At 33.7% G+C, this 15,268-nt stretch overlaps 16 protein-coding genes and 2 non-coding genes across 18 annotated transcripts; 11 read left to right on the forward strand and 7 right to left on the reverse strand. All coding sequences in view use genetic code 11, as the record gives it.

Annotated features, from left to right (window-relative positions):
- Positions 1 to 631: 631 nt before the first annotated feature.
- rbcL (ribulose-1,5-bisphosphate carboxylase/oxygenase large subunit) lies at positions 632 to 2,059 on the forward strand. Its single transcript has one exon. The coding sequence runs from the start codon at positions 632 to 634 to the stop codon at positions 2,057 to 2,059; it is 1,428 nt and encodes a 475-aa protein (YP_010041518.1).
- A 599-nt stretch (positions 2,060 to 2,658) lies between these two features.
- On the forward strand, positions 2,659 to 4,242 carry accD (acetyl-CoA carboxylase carboxyltransferase beta subunit). The gene has a single exon. The coding sequence runs from the start codon at positions 2,659 to 2,661 to the stop codon at positions 4,240 to 4,242; it is 1,584 nt and encodes a 527-aa protein (YP_010041519.1).
- Positions 4,243 to 4,969: 727 nt separating this feature from the next.
- psaI (photosystem I subunit VIII) lies at positions 4,970 to 5,074 on the forward strand. The gene has a single exon. It carries the CDS (start codon positions 4,970 to 4,972, stop codon positions 5,072 to 5,074), a length of 105 nt encoding a protein of 34 aa, YP_010041520.1.
- Positions 5,075 to 5,518: 444 nt separating this feature from the next.
- Positions 5,519 to 6,073, forward strand: ycf4 (hypothetical protein). Its single transcript has one exon. The coding sequence runs from the start codon at positions 5,519 to 5,521 to the stop codon at positions 6,071 to 6,073; it is 555 nt and encodes a 184-aa protein (YP_010041521.1).
- A 619-nt stretch (positions 6,074 to 6,692) lies between these two features.
- cemA (chloroplast envelope membrane protein) lies at positions 6,693 to 7,382 on the forward strand. Its single transcript has one exon. The coding sequence runs from the start codon at positions 6,693 to 6,695 to the stop codon at positions 7,380 to 7,382; it is 690 nt and encodes a 229-aa protein (YP_010041522.1).
- Positions 7,383 to 7,614: 232 nt separating this feature from the next.
- Positions 7,615 to 8,580, forward strand: petA (cytochrome f). Its single transcript has one exon. It carries the CDS (start codon positions 7,615 to 7,617, stop codon positions 8,578 to 8,580), a length of 966 nt encoding a protein of 321 aa, YP_010041523.1.
- A 1,025-nt stretch (positions 8,581 to 9,605) lies between these two features.
- On the reverse strand, positions 9,606 to 9,728 carry psbJ (photosystem II protein J). Its single transcript has one exon. It carries the CDS (start codon positions 9,726 to 9,728, stop codon positions 9,606 to 9,608), a length of 123 nt encoding a protein of 40 aa, YP_010041524.1.
- A 139-nt stretch (positions 9,729 to 9,867) lies between these two features.
- Positions 9,868 to 9,984, reverse strand: psbL (photosystem II protein L). The gene has a single exon. It carries the CDS (start codon positions 9,982 to 9,984, stop codon positions 9,868 to 9,870), a length of 117 nt encoding a protein of 38 aa, YP_010041525.1.
- A 22-nt stretch (positions 9,985 to 10,006) lies between these two features.
- On the reverse strand, positions 10,007 to 10,126 carry psbF (photosystem II cytochrome b559 beta subunit). Its single transcript has one exon. It carries the CDS (start codon positions 10,124 to 10,126, stop codon positions 10,007 to 10,009), a length of 120 nt encoding a protein of 39 aa, YP_010041526.1.
- Positions 10,127 to 10,135: 9 nt separating this feature from the next.
- On the reverse strand, positions 10,136 to 10,387 carry psbE (photosystem II cytochrome b559 alpha subunit). Its single transcript has one exon. It carries the CDS (start codon positions 10,385 to 10,387, stop codon positions 10,136 to 10,138), a length of 252 nt encoding a protein of 83 aa, YP_010041527.1.
- A 1,333-nt stretch (positions 10,388 to 11,720) lies between these two features.
- On the forward strand, positions 11,721 to 11,816 carry petL (cytochrome b6/f complex subunit VI). The gene has a single exon. It carries the CDS (start codon positions 11,721 to 11,723, stop codon positions 11,814 to 11,816), a length of 96 nt encoding a protein of 31 aa, YP_010041528.1.
- A 184-nt stretch (positions 11,817 to 12,000) lies between these two features.
- Positions 12,001 to 12,114, forward strand: petG (cytochrome b6/f complex subunit V). Its single transcript has one exon. The coding sequence runs from the start codon at positions 12,001 to 12,003 to the stop codon at positions 12,112 to 12,114; it is 114 nt and encodes a 37-aa protein (YP_010041529.1).
- A 138-nt stretch (positions 12,115 to 12,252) lies between these two features.
- trnW-CCA lies at positions 12,253 to 12,326 on the reverse strand. The gene has a single exon. It is a non-coding gene; the product is annotated as a tRNA-Trp (tRNA).
- A 181-nt stretch (positions 12,327 to 12,507) lies between these two features.
- trnP-UGG lies at positions 12,508 to 12,581 on the reverse strand. Its single transcript has one exon. It is a non-coding gene; the product is annotated as a tRNA-Pro (tRNA).
- A 388-nt stretch (positions 12,582 to 12,969) lies between these two features.
- Positions 12,970 to 13,104, forward strand: psaJ (photosystem I subunit IX). The gene has a single exon. The coding sequence runs from the start codon at positions 12,970 to 12,972 to the stop codon at positions 13,102 to 13,104; it is 135 nt and encodes a 44-aa protein (YP_010041530.1).
- Positions 13,105 to 13,601: 497 nt separating this feature from the next.
- rpl33 (ribosomal protein L33) lies at positions 13,602 to 13,811 on the forward strand. The gene has a single exon. The coding sequence runs from the start codon at positions 13,602 to 13,604 to the stop codon at positions 13,809 to 13,811; it is 210 nt and encodes a 69-aa protein (YP_010041531.1).
- A 158-nt stretch (positions 13,812 to 13,969) lies between these two features.
- rps18 (ribosomal protein S18) lies at positions 13,970 to 14,329 on the forward strand. The gene has a single exon. It carries the CDS (start codon positions 13,970 to 13,972, stop codon positions 14,327 to 14,329), a length of 360 nt encoding a protein of 119 aa, YP_010041532.1.
- Positions 14,330 to 14,566: 237 nt separating this feature from the next.
- On the reverse strand, positions 14,567 to 14,920 carry rpl20 (ribosomal protein L20). The gene has a single exon. The coding sequence runs from the start codon at positions 14,918 to 14,920 to the stop codon at positions 14,567 to 14,569; it is 354 nt and encodes a 117-aa protein (YP_010041533.1).
- Between the last annotated feature and the right edge of the window lie 348 nt (positions 14,921 to 15,268).

Below are 15,268 nucleotides of genomic sequence, written 5' to 3' on the forward strand. Positions count from 1 at the left end.
TTTCAATGAGTTAATTTTCAAGTTCAACCAACTCATTTTCAAAATCTCAGGCGGATCAATAAGAGTCTTGAGAAAGTCTTTCATTTGACTATCATTATAGACAATATCATCCATATTATTTATCGAATTCGAACCGGAACTCTATTTCTATTTACGATTCATTTTTTCTATCTTATTGGTGCCCTTATCTCATTTCTTAGTTAATATTTCAGCCTATCGATTTATGCCTAGCCTATTTTTTTTTTTACCTATACCCTTTAGTTTTAGAGTTTTAGTTTCATGCTTTGCTTTTCATGGACGAACTCCTCATATTTTCACATCTAGGATTTACATATACAACATATATCACTGTCAAGAGTTAATTTCTTATTATTTAGATATTCCAATGGGGGGCGGGGGTAAGAGATTAGAAACTTGAGAAAACAAGGATTGGGTTGCGCCATACATATGAAAGAGTATACAATAATGGTGTATTTGGCGAATCAAATATCATGGTCTAATAACGAACCATTCTAATTAGTTGATAATTTTTTGAAAGGATTCCTTGAAAGGTTTCATTAACTCCTAATTCATGTCGAGTAGACCTTGTTGTTGCGAAAATTCTTAATTCATGAGTTGTAGGGAGGGACTTATGTCACCACAAACAGAGACTAAAGCAAGTGTTGGATTCAAAGCTGGTGTTAAAGATTATAAATTGACTTATTATACTCCTGACTATCAAACCAAAGATACTGATATCTTGGCAGCCTTCCGAGTAACTCCTCAACCTGGAGTTCCGCCGGAGGAAGCAGGGGCCGCGGTAGCTGCTGAATCTTCCACTGGGACATGGACAACTGTGTGGACTGACGGGCTTACCAGTCTTGATCGTTACAAAGGACGATGCTACCACATCGAGCCGGTTGCTGGAGAAGAAAATCAATTTATTGCTTATGTAGCTTACCCCTTAGACCTCTTTGAAGAAGGTTCTGTTACTAACATGTTTACTTCCATTGTGGGTAATGTATTTGGATTCAAGGCCCTGCGCGCTCTACGTCTGGAGGATTTGCGAATCCCTACTTCTTATTCTAAAACTTTCCAAGGTCCGCCTCATGGCATCCAAGTTGAGAGGGATAAATTAAACAAGTATGGCCGCCCCCTATTAGGATGTACTATTAAACCTAAATTGGGATTATCCGCTAAGAATTACGGTAGAGCAGTTTATGAATGTCTCCGCGGTGGGCTTGATTTTACCAAAGATGATGAGAACGTTAATTCCCAACCATTTATGCGTTGGAGAGACCGTTTCCTATTTTGTGCCGAAGCAATTTATAAAGCGCAGGCTGAAACAGGTGAAATCAAGGGGCATTACTTGAATGCTACTGCAGGTACATGCGAAGAAATGATCAAAAGGGCTGTATTTGCCAGAGAACTGGGAGTTCCTATCGTAATGCATGACTACTTAACCGGGGGGTTCACTGCAAATACTAGCTTGGCTCATTATTGCCGAGATAATGGTCTACTTCTTCACATCCATCGTGCAATGCATGCAGTTATTGATCGACAGAAGAATCATGGTATACACTTTCGTGTACTAGCTAAAGCATTACGTATGTCTGGTGGAGATCATATTCATGCCGGTACCGTAGTAGGTAAACTTGAAGGGGAAAGAGAAATCACTTTAGGCTTTGTTGATTTACTACGTGATGATTATATTGAAAAAGATCGAAGCCGCGGTATTTATTTCACTCAAGATTGGGTCTCTTTACCAGGTGTTCTGCCCGTGGCTTCAGGGGGTATTCACGTTTGGCATATGCCTGCTCTGACCGAAATCTTTGGAGATGATTCCGTACTACAATTTGGCGGAGGAACTTTGGGGCACCCTTGGGGAAATGCACCTGGTGCCGTAGCTAATCGAGTAGCTCTAGAAGCATGTGTACAAGCTCGTAATGAGGGACGTGATCTTGCTCGTGAGGGTAATGAAATTATTCGTGAGGCTGCTAAATGGAGTCCTGAGCTAGCTGCTGCTTGTGAAGTATGGAAAGAGATCAAATTTGAATTCCCAGCAATGGATACTTTGTAATCCAGTAATTACCGCTCGTTCTCTTAATTGAATTGTAATTAAACTCGGCCCAATCTTTTACTAAAAAAAGGATTGAGCCGAATACAAAACAAAGATACTATTGTATCTATTTTACAGATACATACTTATCTAGATATACGTATACAAGATCTTAAATAAATATATAAAACGAAACAACTTAAGCGTTTCTATTGTTGTGTTAGGTCCACAATTAATTCTATGGATCCTAAGGGTTGGTTGGCATCTTCTTTTATATCCCGTAGTTTCCGATCATGGATCGAGTCATATATGAGAGCTTCTTCTACCCATCCCGTATATTGTCCCTTTCGTTCTGTGTTGGACTAGAACCTTATTAGTAGACGAGATTTTACGAAAAACGTTCTTTCTTTATATTCATAGGATAGAACAATTATTTCTTTTTTCGATTTGAATTTGATACAACACACGCGGGGGGATCACTAGCTATTTCAAATCGAAAAAAGAAATAATTGAAATAATTAAACAACACCTACTTGTTTTTTTTGTTAATAGAACCCTAGTGATTGTATTTGGATGCGTATTAGGATAGTAAATGAAATATTCAAATGATTTTTTATCGAATGACTATTCATCTATTGTATTTTTCATGTAAATATGTGCAACAAGGCTTTATGGAAAAAGGGTGGTTCAACTCGATGTTGTCCAAAAAAAAGGAGTTAGAATACGGGTATGGGCTAAGTAAATCAATGGGCAGCCTTGGTTCTATTGAAAATACCAGTGTAAGTGAAGACCCGATTAGAAATGATATAGATAAAAACACTCTTAGTGGGAGCGATAGTGACAATTCTAGTTACAATAATGTTGATCATTTAGTCGGCGTTAGAGACATTCATAATTTCGTACCTGATGATACTTTTTTAGTTAGGGATAATAATAGGGACAGTTATTTCATATGTTTTGATATTGAAAATCAAATTTTTGAGATTGACAATGCTCATTCTTTTCTAAGTGAACTAGAAAGCTCTTTTTCTAATTCTCGGAATTTTTGTTATCTAAATAGTGTATCTAATAGTGATGATCCCCACTATGATCCTTACATATATGATACTAAATATAGTTGGAATAAACACATTACTAGCTGTATTGACAGCTATTTTCGTTCTCAAATTTGTATTGATAGTTACATTTTAAGTGGTATTGTCAATTACAATGACAATTACATTTCTAGTTACATTTTTGATGAAAGCAGAAATAGTAGTGAAACCCAGAGTTCAAGTATAAAAACGAGTCCGGCTGGTAGTGAGTTAACTATAACAGAAACGGAAAATTCTAATGATCTAGATTTTACTCAAAAATATAGGCATTTATGGGTTCAATGCGAAAATTGTTATGGATTAAATTATAAGAAATTTTTTAAATCAAAAATGAATATTTGCGAACACTGTGGACATCATTTGAAAATGAGTAGTTCAGATAGAATAGAACTTTTGATTGATCCAGGTACTTGGGTTCCTATGGATGAAGATATGGTCTCTGTGGATACCATTGAATTTCCGTTGGAAGAGGAATCTTACAAAGATCGTATTGATTCTTATCAAAGAAAAACAGGATTAACTGAGGCTGTTCAAACAGGCACAGGTCAACTAAACGGTATTCCCATAGCAATTGGGGTTATGGATTTTCAGTTTATGGGGGGTAGTATGGGCTCCGTAGTTGGCGAGAAGATCACTCGTTTGATCGAATATGCTACCAATCGGTTTTTGCCTCTTATTCTAGTGTGTGCTTCCGGAGGAGCACGCATGCAAGAAGGAAGTTTGAGCTTGATGCAAATGGCTAAAATAGCTTCCGCTTTATATGATTATCAATCAAAGAAAAAGTTATTCTATGTATCAATCCTTACATCTCCTACTACTGGTGGGGTGACAGCCAGCTTTGGTATGTTGGGCGATATCATTATTGCCGAACCCAATGCCTACATTGCATTTGCGGGTAAAAGAGTAATTGAACAAACATTGAATACGACAGTACCTGAGGGCTCACAAACGGCTGAATATTTATTCCATAAGGGCCAATTCGACCTAATCGTACCACGTAATCTTTTAAAAGACGTTCTGAGTGAGTTATTTCAGCTCCACGCTTTCTTTTCTCTGAATCAAAATTCAATCAAGTGGATCCTTAATAAAAAAAAAAAATATATTAATTAATCAAAATATAAATTATTATTTTTTTTTATAAAACGAGTAGTTATTTAGTTTATAGAAATCAAAGCCAAAATCCATTCTACGGATTTTGGCTTGGTAGCATTTGATAACATAAGATTTAATTGTAAAAATAATTATGCGGATCATTTTTTTTTACCGACATTCCCGATTACTAATCAGTAAAAACCTCTATCAAAAAAAAAGAATGCATTCCTTCTTCCGCTAAATTAAAATTAGGCAAGGAGAATAAAGCGAATTTCACGTTCTCTTCTTATGTATATATAATTCAAATATAGAAAATTTAAAAGTGAAAAGTACAGAATCTTGCATCTTTCGATATTTTTTTAGAATCCCCAGTTTTACTAAGACTCCCTATTCCCGGATCGGATTGTAACAAATTTTTCAGGAAGTTGTAAGAAACTCTTTCTTTATTTTATTCCATTTTATGAAATTCAAATTATAAGACAAAAACAAGATAATAAAAAAGGCGATTATCATATATATATATATTTCATGTAGAAAGATGAAAAATTATATTTATTTAGTTCGACATTCCTTGCACTTATTTTATTATATTTATATATTTTTTATTATATCACATATACTCACTTAGATATGCTTAGTATAATTCTATATGAATTATAAATAATGATTATAAGATACCTTTATAACAATATAAATAACAATATAACAATAACAGGTAAAAATAGTAAATCCAGGTATCCATTTTATGACAAATTTACCCTCTTTTTTTGTGCCTTTCGTGGGCCTAATATTGCCGGCAATTGCGATGGCTTCTTTATCTCTTCATATTCAAAAAAACAAGATTTTTTAGATATCGATATGATGGGGCTAAATCTCATCTATTTTGTTTTTTTTTTTTCAAGATTTAGGCTTAGACCATAACACAGATATCTATTTCTTAGAATAAAATATGTGATGTGGTTTCCCCCGAACATAAAGAAACTATTATTGTTATTCGTGTGTAAACATGATATATGAGTAAATAAATTATAGCTATTTGCAACGAAATCAAATCGGGATCGGGGCGAATGCCTTAAATGTAAAGTGAATATATCTATATGTATGTGGATATCTATAGGAAATCATACGAAATGGATATTATTATTTTATATCTAACCAATTCGATGAATTACTCCTAAAATAAAAGTTCACATCAGAATAGTGCTAGTTGATGAGAGTTATTTCGGAAACACACAAAAAGTTAAATTAATTTGGGTTATTCTCTCAATTTCAATAAAATGCAACTAGATCTAGTATGAATTGGCGATCAGAACATATATGGATAGAACTTATAGCAGGGTCTCGAAAAACAAGTAATTTCTGCTGGGCCTTTATCCTTTTTTTAGGTTCATTAGGGTTTTTATTAGTTGGAATTTCCAGTTATCTTGGTAGAAATTTGATATCTTTATTTCCGCCTACGCAAATCATTTTTTTTCCACAGGGGATCGTGATGTCTTTCTACGGAATTGCGGGTCTCTTTATTAGCTCTTATTTGTGGTGCACAATTTCGTGGAATGTAGGTAGTGGTTATGATCGGTTCGATAGAAAAGAAGGAATAGTGTGTATTTTTCGTTGGGGATTTCCTGGAAAAAATCGTCGCATCTTCCTCCAATTCTTTATGAAAGACGTCCAGTCCATCAGAATAGAAGTGAAAGAGGGTATTTATGCTCGTCGTGTCCTTTATATGGAAATCAGAGGCCATGGCGCTATTCCTTTGACTCGTACTGATGAGAATTTGACTCCACGAGAACTTGAGCAAAAAGCTGCTGAATTGGCTTATTTCTTGCGTGTACCAATTGAAGTATTTTAAAAAATGAATTGAAACTGAAATGAAAAGAATGAATGCTTTTTTTTATTTTCAATAGAGAGATTATATCTTGTAGATTCTCTTTTTTTTTGTTTTGTCAATCAATTTTTCTTTTTATCCCTTTTTGTACTTCTTAATTACCAAACGATTGGGATGCTTATAACGATAGCTTTTTTGTCTTGTTTTGGTAGTAATTTTTTTTATCAGAATCACAATATTCTTCAGAAAATTCTCTCAATTATTCCCGGACTATGCGTCGTTTTTTTTTTTCAAAAAATTGTTTGATAGAAAGAGAGTTCTTTCGTTTCAAAATCTGAATAATATTTGTTACTTGAAGGGGCTCTTTCATGCATTTCTTTATTGAAAGGGGTCACTCTCTTCGAATTTTAGCAAGTGATAGATTTGGAAACAATCTCTTTATTCGAAGTGGATTCTTTTTTATTCCATTTCTGTATTATTTATAAATTCAAGTACTAACCGCTGAATCATACACAAAAAAAGCGGGGAATAGATTCGTGGGCTCGATAACTTGTAATAGAACTGATCCTTGATAGGAATATTAGTTAGTATCGTATAGCGTCAACGAATGGGGTGAGTTCATTAAAAATTCAAAGACGAAAAAATGGCAAAAAAGAAAGCATTCATTCCCCTTCTATATCTTGCATCTATAGTATTTTTGCCCTGGTGGATCTCTCTCTCATTTACTAAAAGTCTGGAATCTTGGGTTACTAATTGGTGGGATACTAGGCAATCCGAAATTTTTTTGAATGATATTCAAGAAAAGAGTATTCTAAAAAAATTCATAGAATTAGAGGAACTCTTATTCTTGGACGAAATGATAAAGGAATACCCGGGAACACATCTAGAAAAGCTTCGTATCGGAATCTACAACGAAACGATCCAATTGATCAAGATGCACAATGAAGATTGTATCCATACGATTTTGCACTTCTCGACAAATATGATCTGTTTCGTTATTCTAAGTGGTTATTCTATGCTAGGTAATGAAGAACTTGTTATTCTTAACTATTGGGTTCAAGAATTTCTATATAACTTAAGCGACACAATCAAAGCCTTTTCCATTCTTTTAGTAACTGATTTATGTATAGGGTTCCATTCGCCCCACGGTTGGGAACTAATGATTGGATCTGTCTACAAAGATTTTGGATTTGCTCATAATGATCAAATTATATCCGGTCTTGTTTCTACCTTTCCGGTCATTCTAGATACAATTTTAAAATATTTGATTTTCCGTTATTTAAATCGTGTATCTCCCTCACTTGTAGTGATTTATCATTCAATGAATGACTGAAAAATGATTCACTGATCCAATTAGAATGGTTGGTTGTTACTTTGTACATAAGCAAAACATTCAAAACTGTACTTATTCTTTTTACTCATACAAGGGATTCGATTCCTCCTATATTCTATTCCATTACAATAAAATTCTTTTAGTACATAGCAGAATCATAGATAGGGAACTATACTAGACTAAGAACCTACCTAATTTTATTGTATAAATTTTCGATACCAATGATTGGACCATGCAAACTATAAATACCCTTTTTTCTTGGATAAAGGAAGAGATTACTCGATCCATTTCCGTATCGCTCATGATATATATAATAACTGGGGCACCCATTTCAAATGCCTATCCCATTTTTGCACAGCAGGGTTATGAAAATCCACGCGAAGCGACCGGCCGTATTGTATGTGCCAATTGCCATTTAGCTAATAAACCCGTGGATATTGAGGTTCCACAGGCGGTACTTCCTGATACTGTATTTGAAGCGGTTGTTCGAATTCCTTATGATATGCAATTAAAACAAGTTCTTGCTAATGGTAAAAAGGGGGCTTTGAATGTGGGGGCTGTTCTTATTTTACCTGAAGGGTTTGAATTAGCCCCCCCCGATCGTATTTCGCCCGAGATTAAAGAAAAGATAGGCAATCTGTCTTTTCAGAACTACCGCCCGACTAAAAAAAATATTCTTGTGATAGGTCCTGTTCCTGGTCAGAAATATAGCGAAATCACCTTTCCTATTCTTTCCCCGGACCCCGCTACTAAAAAAGATGTTCACTTCTTAAAATATCCCATATACGTAGGCGGGAACAGGGGAAGGGGTCAGATTTATCCCGACGGTAGCAAGAGTAACAATAATGTTTATAATGCTACAGCAGCGGGTATAGTAAGCAAAATCATACGAAAAGAAAAAGGAGGATACGAAATAACCATAGTGGATGCATCGGATGGGCGTCAAGTGGTGGATATTATCCCCCCTGGACCTGAACTTCTTGTTTCAGAAGGAGAATCCGTCCAACTTGATCAACCATTAACGAGTAATCCTAATGTAGGCGGATTTGGTCAGGGGGATGCGGAAATAGTACTTCAAGATCCATTACGTGTCCAAGGCCTTTTGTTTTTCTTGGCATCCGTTATTTTAGCACAAATATTTTTGGTTCTTAAAAAGAAACAGTTTGAGAAGGTTCAATTGTCCGAAATGAATTTCTAGATCCTTGGATTTATTAACATAAAGTTTGTAAAAAGAACTAAATTTGTATTGGCAATTATATAATTATGTATAATCAAAAAAATTATTAAGAGCCTTTTTCTTTTCTACTAGAGTTTGGTAATTACTTGTACCGCCTAGTCATAGTATGTATATTGTGAAGAGGACCACTTGACTTTAACTCTTCTTTGTTTTTTTTTTTCAATCAATCCAAATTAGAGTGGTATGATTATGTCATTATTGTCATATTTAAATGACATAGAATCTATTGATAGTTTTGTATTCGAATAAAATAAAATTCGACTAGATACTAAACATAAGATAAGTAAGTGGATAATATAAAAAAAGGTAGAAAGGAGGGGAACAAGGGATTATAGGAGGGTTTATTCGTCTTCCCAGCCTTCGATACAAGAAAAAAGAATTTTACATACCTTTCTTGTATCTTGTATCGAAATAATAAGGTCTTGTGTCGAAATACTAATGATTTTAGGTTTTGATCCCATTTGTCAAAGATCCTTTTTTTAGTTTCAAATTTTTCCAGGGTTCTGAGAACCCTTTAATGAATTTATAATTCAATGGAAATTTTTATTAAATACAAATACTAAAAAAAAAAAAAAAAAATAGAGTAAGGTTTTATTAGTATAGAAAAAATTTTCATGATATCTGATCAATAGAAATATATATATATATTATTGTTATAGTTTGATTGTGTCCGCAAAAGAGGGATGGGATTTAATGGAGCGATTCCTTCTTTCTTTAAATTTTGAAAGTATCGACAAATACTATCGAGGAACAGATGTTCTGCATCAATCAATGAAGTTAGTTTTTTCAAAAACATCATCAGAAAGAAATGAAATGGGGTTTTTTCAAACATCGTAAAAGGGTGATTTATTTTTTTCATTTATACGAATAAAAGATTCTGATCATTAAGAACTCAACGGGACCTAACCCCTCTTTATTTATCTGATTCGAGGGAGATCCCGTTGAGTTCTTACGCTTTCATGTCTATAACTCAATGCATCCGATTACTACAGGGATGAACCCAATCCGGAATATGAACCATAAAAGAAAATACCGATTAAACCAATCACAAGAATACCCGTTACAGTGCCTATTATCCAAAGAGGAATCCTTCCAGTAGTATCGGCCATTTGTCCCGCGTACCTCCAAATTTCATCAAGTGGTCATGCTATAGACATAAACAGTCATAGATAATTATGATATGATATCCTTCCGAATGGGATAAGAGAATTTCTATTATTCTGTTGTTTACTATTCTCTTTGCTTCTCTTAATTGAAGAAATAATTGGAAAATAAAACAGCAAGTACAAAAATGAGTAATAACCCCCAGTAGAGACTGGTACGATTCAATTCAACACTTTGTTCGTTCGGGTTTGATTGTGTCATAGATCTATAATTCGAATTAGGTTTATCGTTGTATGAACTGCATTGCTGATATTGACCCCAAAAAAGAAACGGTAGGTACAGCTAATCCGTGAACAGCCAACCATCGCACTGTAAAAATGGGATATGTTCTATCTATGGTCATTGGGGCCTCCTAAAAAGATCTACTAAATTCATCGAGTTGTTCCAAAGGATCAAAACGGCCAGTTATTAATGGAATTCCTTGTCGACTCTCTGTAAAATACTCGTTTGGACGAGGGCTTCCAAATACATCGTAAGCTAAACCCGTGCTGACGAATAACCAACCCGCAATGAAAAGGGAAGGTATAGTAATGCTATGAATGACCCAGTATCGAATACTGGTAATAATATCAGCAAAAGAACGTTCTCCTGTGCTTCCAGACATGCCGAGCTCCACGTATTCTTGTACAGTCAAAAAGGGGATCGATTCCGTAAAAGATGAGATCAGTAAATGGGAATTCACTGAAATTTAATCTTTGTGAGATCGTCAATAGGGTACCAAGGGTGTCTTTAGAGTATACCGAATCAGTATAGCTATCCTTCTTCTGACACAGCAACGCAATTTCACAATTAGTATCTAAATGGAGTGCTAGAGACTTTCTTTTTTCTTTTATTGTTGCCTGTCGATGTAGTATTCTATACTATTCAATAAAAAAATTTTCAAATTCCTGTAGTAGTATAAGGGTTCTCTCCATTATCGGCTTCGGATTAGAAACTGAAGATCAGATAAAATGTGAATACAACGGGTTGCTTTCAAATAATTCGCGAGTGGGATTATCATATTCCATTCTCCTACACCTACAATTCAATTAGATCCAAAATATAAAAATATTCTTTCTTTTTGTGTTTGTAGAAGATGTTTTTTGTTGGAACCTCCCCCCCCCCCTTTTTTTTTTTATTTTTAAGGAATTGGTTAGTTGTCCAGTAAGAAGTAAGACTAGCCGATAGTCTTCGACGAAAGAAAGAGAACAAAGAAGAAAATAATCAATATTCGCGATGCACGCATTGTTGTATTAGAACCAAAAGGCCGTTCTTGATCGAATTATAATTATAAAAGGGCGGGGGGCTCTCTAATTTAAGATATGTAAAGAAAAAATGTATAAGTTTCGCACGATTAGATCATGCGAAACTCTTTTTCTTCTCATTAGAGATATTATGAGAATGAACCTACTACTGAATCTAATGAGGTCAAATCAAATTAAAGTAAAAAAGAAAAGGGAAAGTAATAAAGTAAAGTTAAAGTAAAAAAAGGGAGATTCTAGTATAATATAAGGTCATTCTTTGTTCGAAAATACACAATGTATTCGATACAATAATAAAAAAAAGATCAAAATAAAAATAGAAATGATTTTCCAATTTTAAAGCGATTCAATTTAATTTTTTGAATGAAGTTACACAACAGAGTTTTTTATTATTTCTAATTTTGATTATTAATTATAATATATAATATTAGTTTTTAAGATGAATCTGTTGATTGGGAATTAGGGGATGCTCAGATATCACAGATGATGAATTGATTTCTTACCTATGTCACTCCCATTTTTTTTTTTTTTTATTATTACTGTTTAGAAGGATTGATGAATCAAAAACTTTCAATTGAAAGAATAAGTGGAATTGGTCTTTTTGCTTATTCTTGTTTGTATCTTTCAAAAATTTGAATTTAGGGAAGTGCTTTCTAAACATATGTATAAAAAGACCATATTTCATTTAGCCTCTTTATGCTTACTATAACTAGTTATTTCGGTTTTCTACTAGCGGTTTTAACTATAACCTCAGCTCTATTTATCGGGTTGAACAAGATACGACTTATTTGAAATTAATTGAACAAACGATTCATAAAAAAACGAAATCTTTCTGTGTTATTCCATATATTCTATAGTTTCTTAAGTTTATTACCGTGTCAATTTCCAATTTTTGGTCATTGAGATTCATGGACAATATGAATTAATAGTTAAGAATAGATATTACCTCTCCTTTTCCTCTTTCAAACAAATTGAAATGATTGAAGTTTTTCTATTTGGAATTGTCTTAGGTCTAATTCCTATTACTTTGGCTGGATTATTTGTAACCGCATATTTACAATACAGACGCGGTGATCAGTTGGACCTTTAATTAATTAATAGCTCTTTTTTTGATTGACCCCTACTTGCTTTATTAATTTTAATACATAGGGCAGGGGTCAAATTGAAATTGCTGTTCAATTATTTCATTTCAGTGTAATTTTCGACCTAAGAATAACAAGAATGGGATCACGCTCTGTAGGATTTGAACCTACGACATCGGGTTTTGGAGACCCGCGTTCTACCGAACTGAACTAAGAGCGCTTTATTATCACACTAAATATTTTGTAAGTAACCCTAATATATTATATTTTTGCATGCGTATCCTATTCTATAGTAGAATAGAGTCAAATGAAAGATTGATCATGTTATGGATGCCCAATTTAATCGATTTCAATTGATCCCTCGTTACGATTCCTGCTCATAAGATAAGTAATAGAATAGGTAGGGATGACAGGATTTGAACCCGTGACATTTTGTACCCAAAACAAACGCGCTACCAAGCTGCGCTACATCCCTTTCAATTGGGTTACAGTGTCATTGTAGAGAATACCCGTATTGTTTTCCACATCTTTATTTACTCCATTTCTATACAAAAATTATCTTGTCATTTCTTCTTTTTGATCTCATATCATAGAACATATAATTAATTATTAATTAATTATAATAAACTACTTCTATGCGTTACGTATAATGAAACCCGCTGTAAAAAAAATGAATATTTTGGGGAAATGCTGGTACAGAAAAGGGCACGTTTTTTTTAAGAAAAGGAATATTCTACTGAATCGTTGTACATTTCAATTTGAATTAGGGATTCCGCGGACAAATACAAGCGATCATTAACTCCATATATGTCTGGTCATATATGTATTACAAATTCCAATAAAGAAGGAGGATTTCAAATAAAATGCGAGATCTAAAAACATATCTCTCCGTGGCGCCGGTAGTAAGTACTATATGGTTCGGGTTTTTAGCAGGTCTATTGATAGAGATCAATCGTTTATTTCCGGATGCGCTGATATTCCCCTTTTTTTCATTCTAGTTAGTAACATGGGAAGTGGTGAAGAAGATTAGGGATTTAATAAAATCTCTGTGACTAATCCCTCCCCTTCCCATCTTTTAATTTTAGAATTTTTAAAATTCGAATAAGTTCGAAAAGAGAAAGAATAAAAGTGGATTCAAATTCAGTGAAACTCGGAACTCGGGCCTGAGGCCCGAGGCTCGAATTAAAATAAAATTTTTAATTTAAATTATTTAAATTAAAATAATTAAAAAGAGAATGAGAACGGAAATGGAAATTGATGGATAGGTCAACAATATCATACAAAATACTTAAATGAAAGACGAAGCGCTATATTGGGATTAGAAATGTAGTTAGAAATCATTGTATTACTTATTATTACTATCTTGATTGCAACGAAATTTTTCATAATTTTATTTCGAGTTAGCAACTTCTATTTTTTTTTTTTTTTCGTTCCTTTTTTCTCTTTGGATCGCAAAATAGAATAGTTGAGTGAATCAAAAATACAAAGGGGGTTCATGGCCAAGGGGAAAGATGTTCGAGTAACAGTTATTTTGGAATGTACCAATTGTGCTGTTCGAAATGATGCTAATAAGGAATCAAAGAGGGTTGGTATTTCCAGATATATTACTCAAAAGAATCGACACAATACGCCTAGTCGATTGGAATTGAGAAAATTCTGTCCCTTTTGTTACAAATATACAATTCATGGGGAGATAAAGAAATAGATGGAACCGATTACACGTATGTATTGTATGACATCCTTCCAAGGAAGATGAAAAATGTCATATACCATATATTATATATAACATATATTTAAAGATAAACAAACCAAAAAGAAATCCCCGACAAAATTAGGATTTTCGGGATAAGGAATAAACAAATCATGGATAAATCCAAGCGACTCTATTTTAAATCCAAGCGATCTTTTCGTAGGCGTTTGCCCCCGATTGGGTCGGGGGATCGAATTGATTATAGAAACATGAGTTTAATTAGTCGATTTATTAGTGAACAAGGAAAGATATTATCTAGACGGGTGAATAGATTAAACTTAAAACAACAACGATTAATTACTATTGCTATCAAGCAAGCTCGTATTTTATCTTTGTTACCCTTTCTTAATAATGAGAAACAATTTGAAAGAGGTGAGTCGGCTGCTAGAACTGCGGGTCTTAGAATCAAAAAGGGGGATAGGCTTACTCTTCACTTGAATCAAAATTCCAATACGAACTCAAAAGCGGATTGATGTTTTGTTCGAAAAATTCGCGAATTAAGATGTGAGTGTCGTGTCATAAGAAAAAAAGGATCGGGGAAAAAGAATAAATCTTTTTTTATTGAACGTCTTGTTTGTTCATTTTGACGACTTTATCATATTATTTGATTATATTTTATCATACTAATTTCTATTCTACCTTCCCGGAGTTAATTTTACAGCGCACTCCATTAAAATTTAAAACATTCCTATGGAGTCCTTCCAATCTACTTATTTTATAATCTCAGTGGAAATCATAGAAAGACAATTTATATTTAATATAGCTATTTGCGCAAGTATTTTACGATTAAGAAGCAACTGCTTCTTGTACAGATTGTGTATGAAAATACTATAACTATAGTATACTAAATTCCCTCGAATTGCTGCATTTATCCGAGTGATCCACAAACGGCGAAAATATCTCTTTTGCCTACCTCTATCCCGATAAGCCGAAAACAAAGCTCTTATTTTCTGTTGAGTAATAGTTCGAGTAAGTCTTGAATGAGCCCCTCGAAAGCTTGATGCAAATAAACGAATTTTTGTTCTACGTCTCCGAGCTATACATCCTCGTTTAATTCTGGTCATTGAATAAATGAAACTTTGATAAATAACTAATTGATTTCTTTTCTTTCAGTTATTCCCTTCCCCTTTACTAGTTTGTTAATAACAAAACGGATCCTTCCAATGTATAAAATAAAAACTCCAACGGCTTTTGCTACTATAACCTTCCCGCCCACGATTTTTTCTTTTTTTTTATAGGCATTTTACCTCGAAATAAGAAATAATATTGATATTGATACTAGATATTAAAAAAAGCATATTAATATTAAATAAAAACAAAAAGTAGTAAATATAAAATAGAAATGAATAAAAAAAAAATAGTGGGTTCCATCGTTTCTATGGTTACTTCTTAAACGGCGAGATCCCTTCTAT

Source organism: Castanea sativa, chloroplast (genome assembly GCF_040712315.1).
Source record: "Castanea sativa chloroplast, complete genome".
Taxonomy (NCBI): domain Eukaryota; kingdom Viridiplantae; phylum Streptophyta; class Magnoliopsida; order Fagales; family Fagaceae; genus Castanea; species Castanea sativa.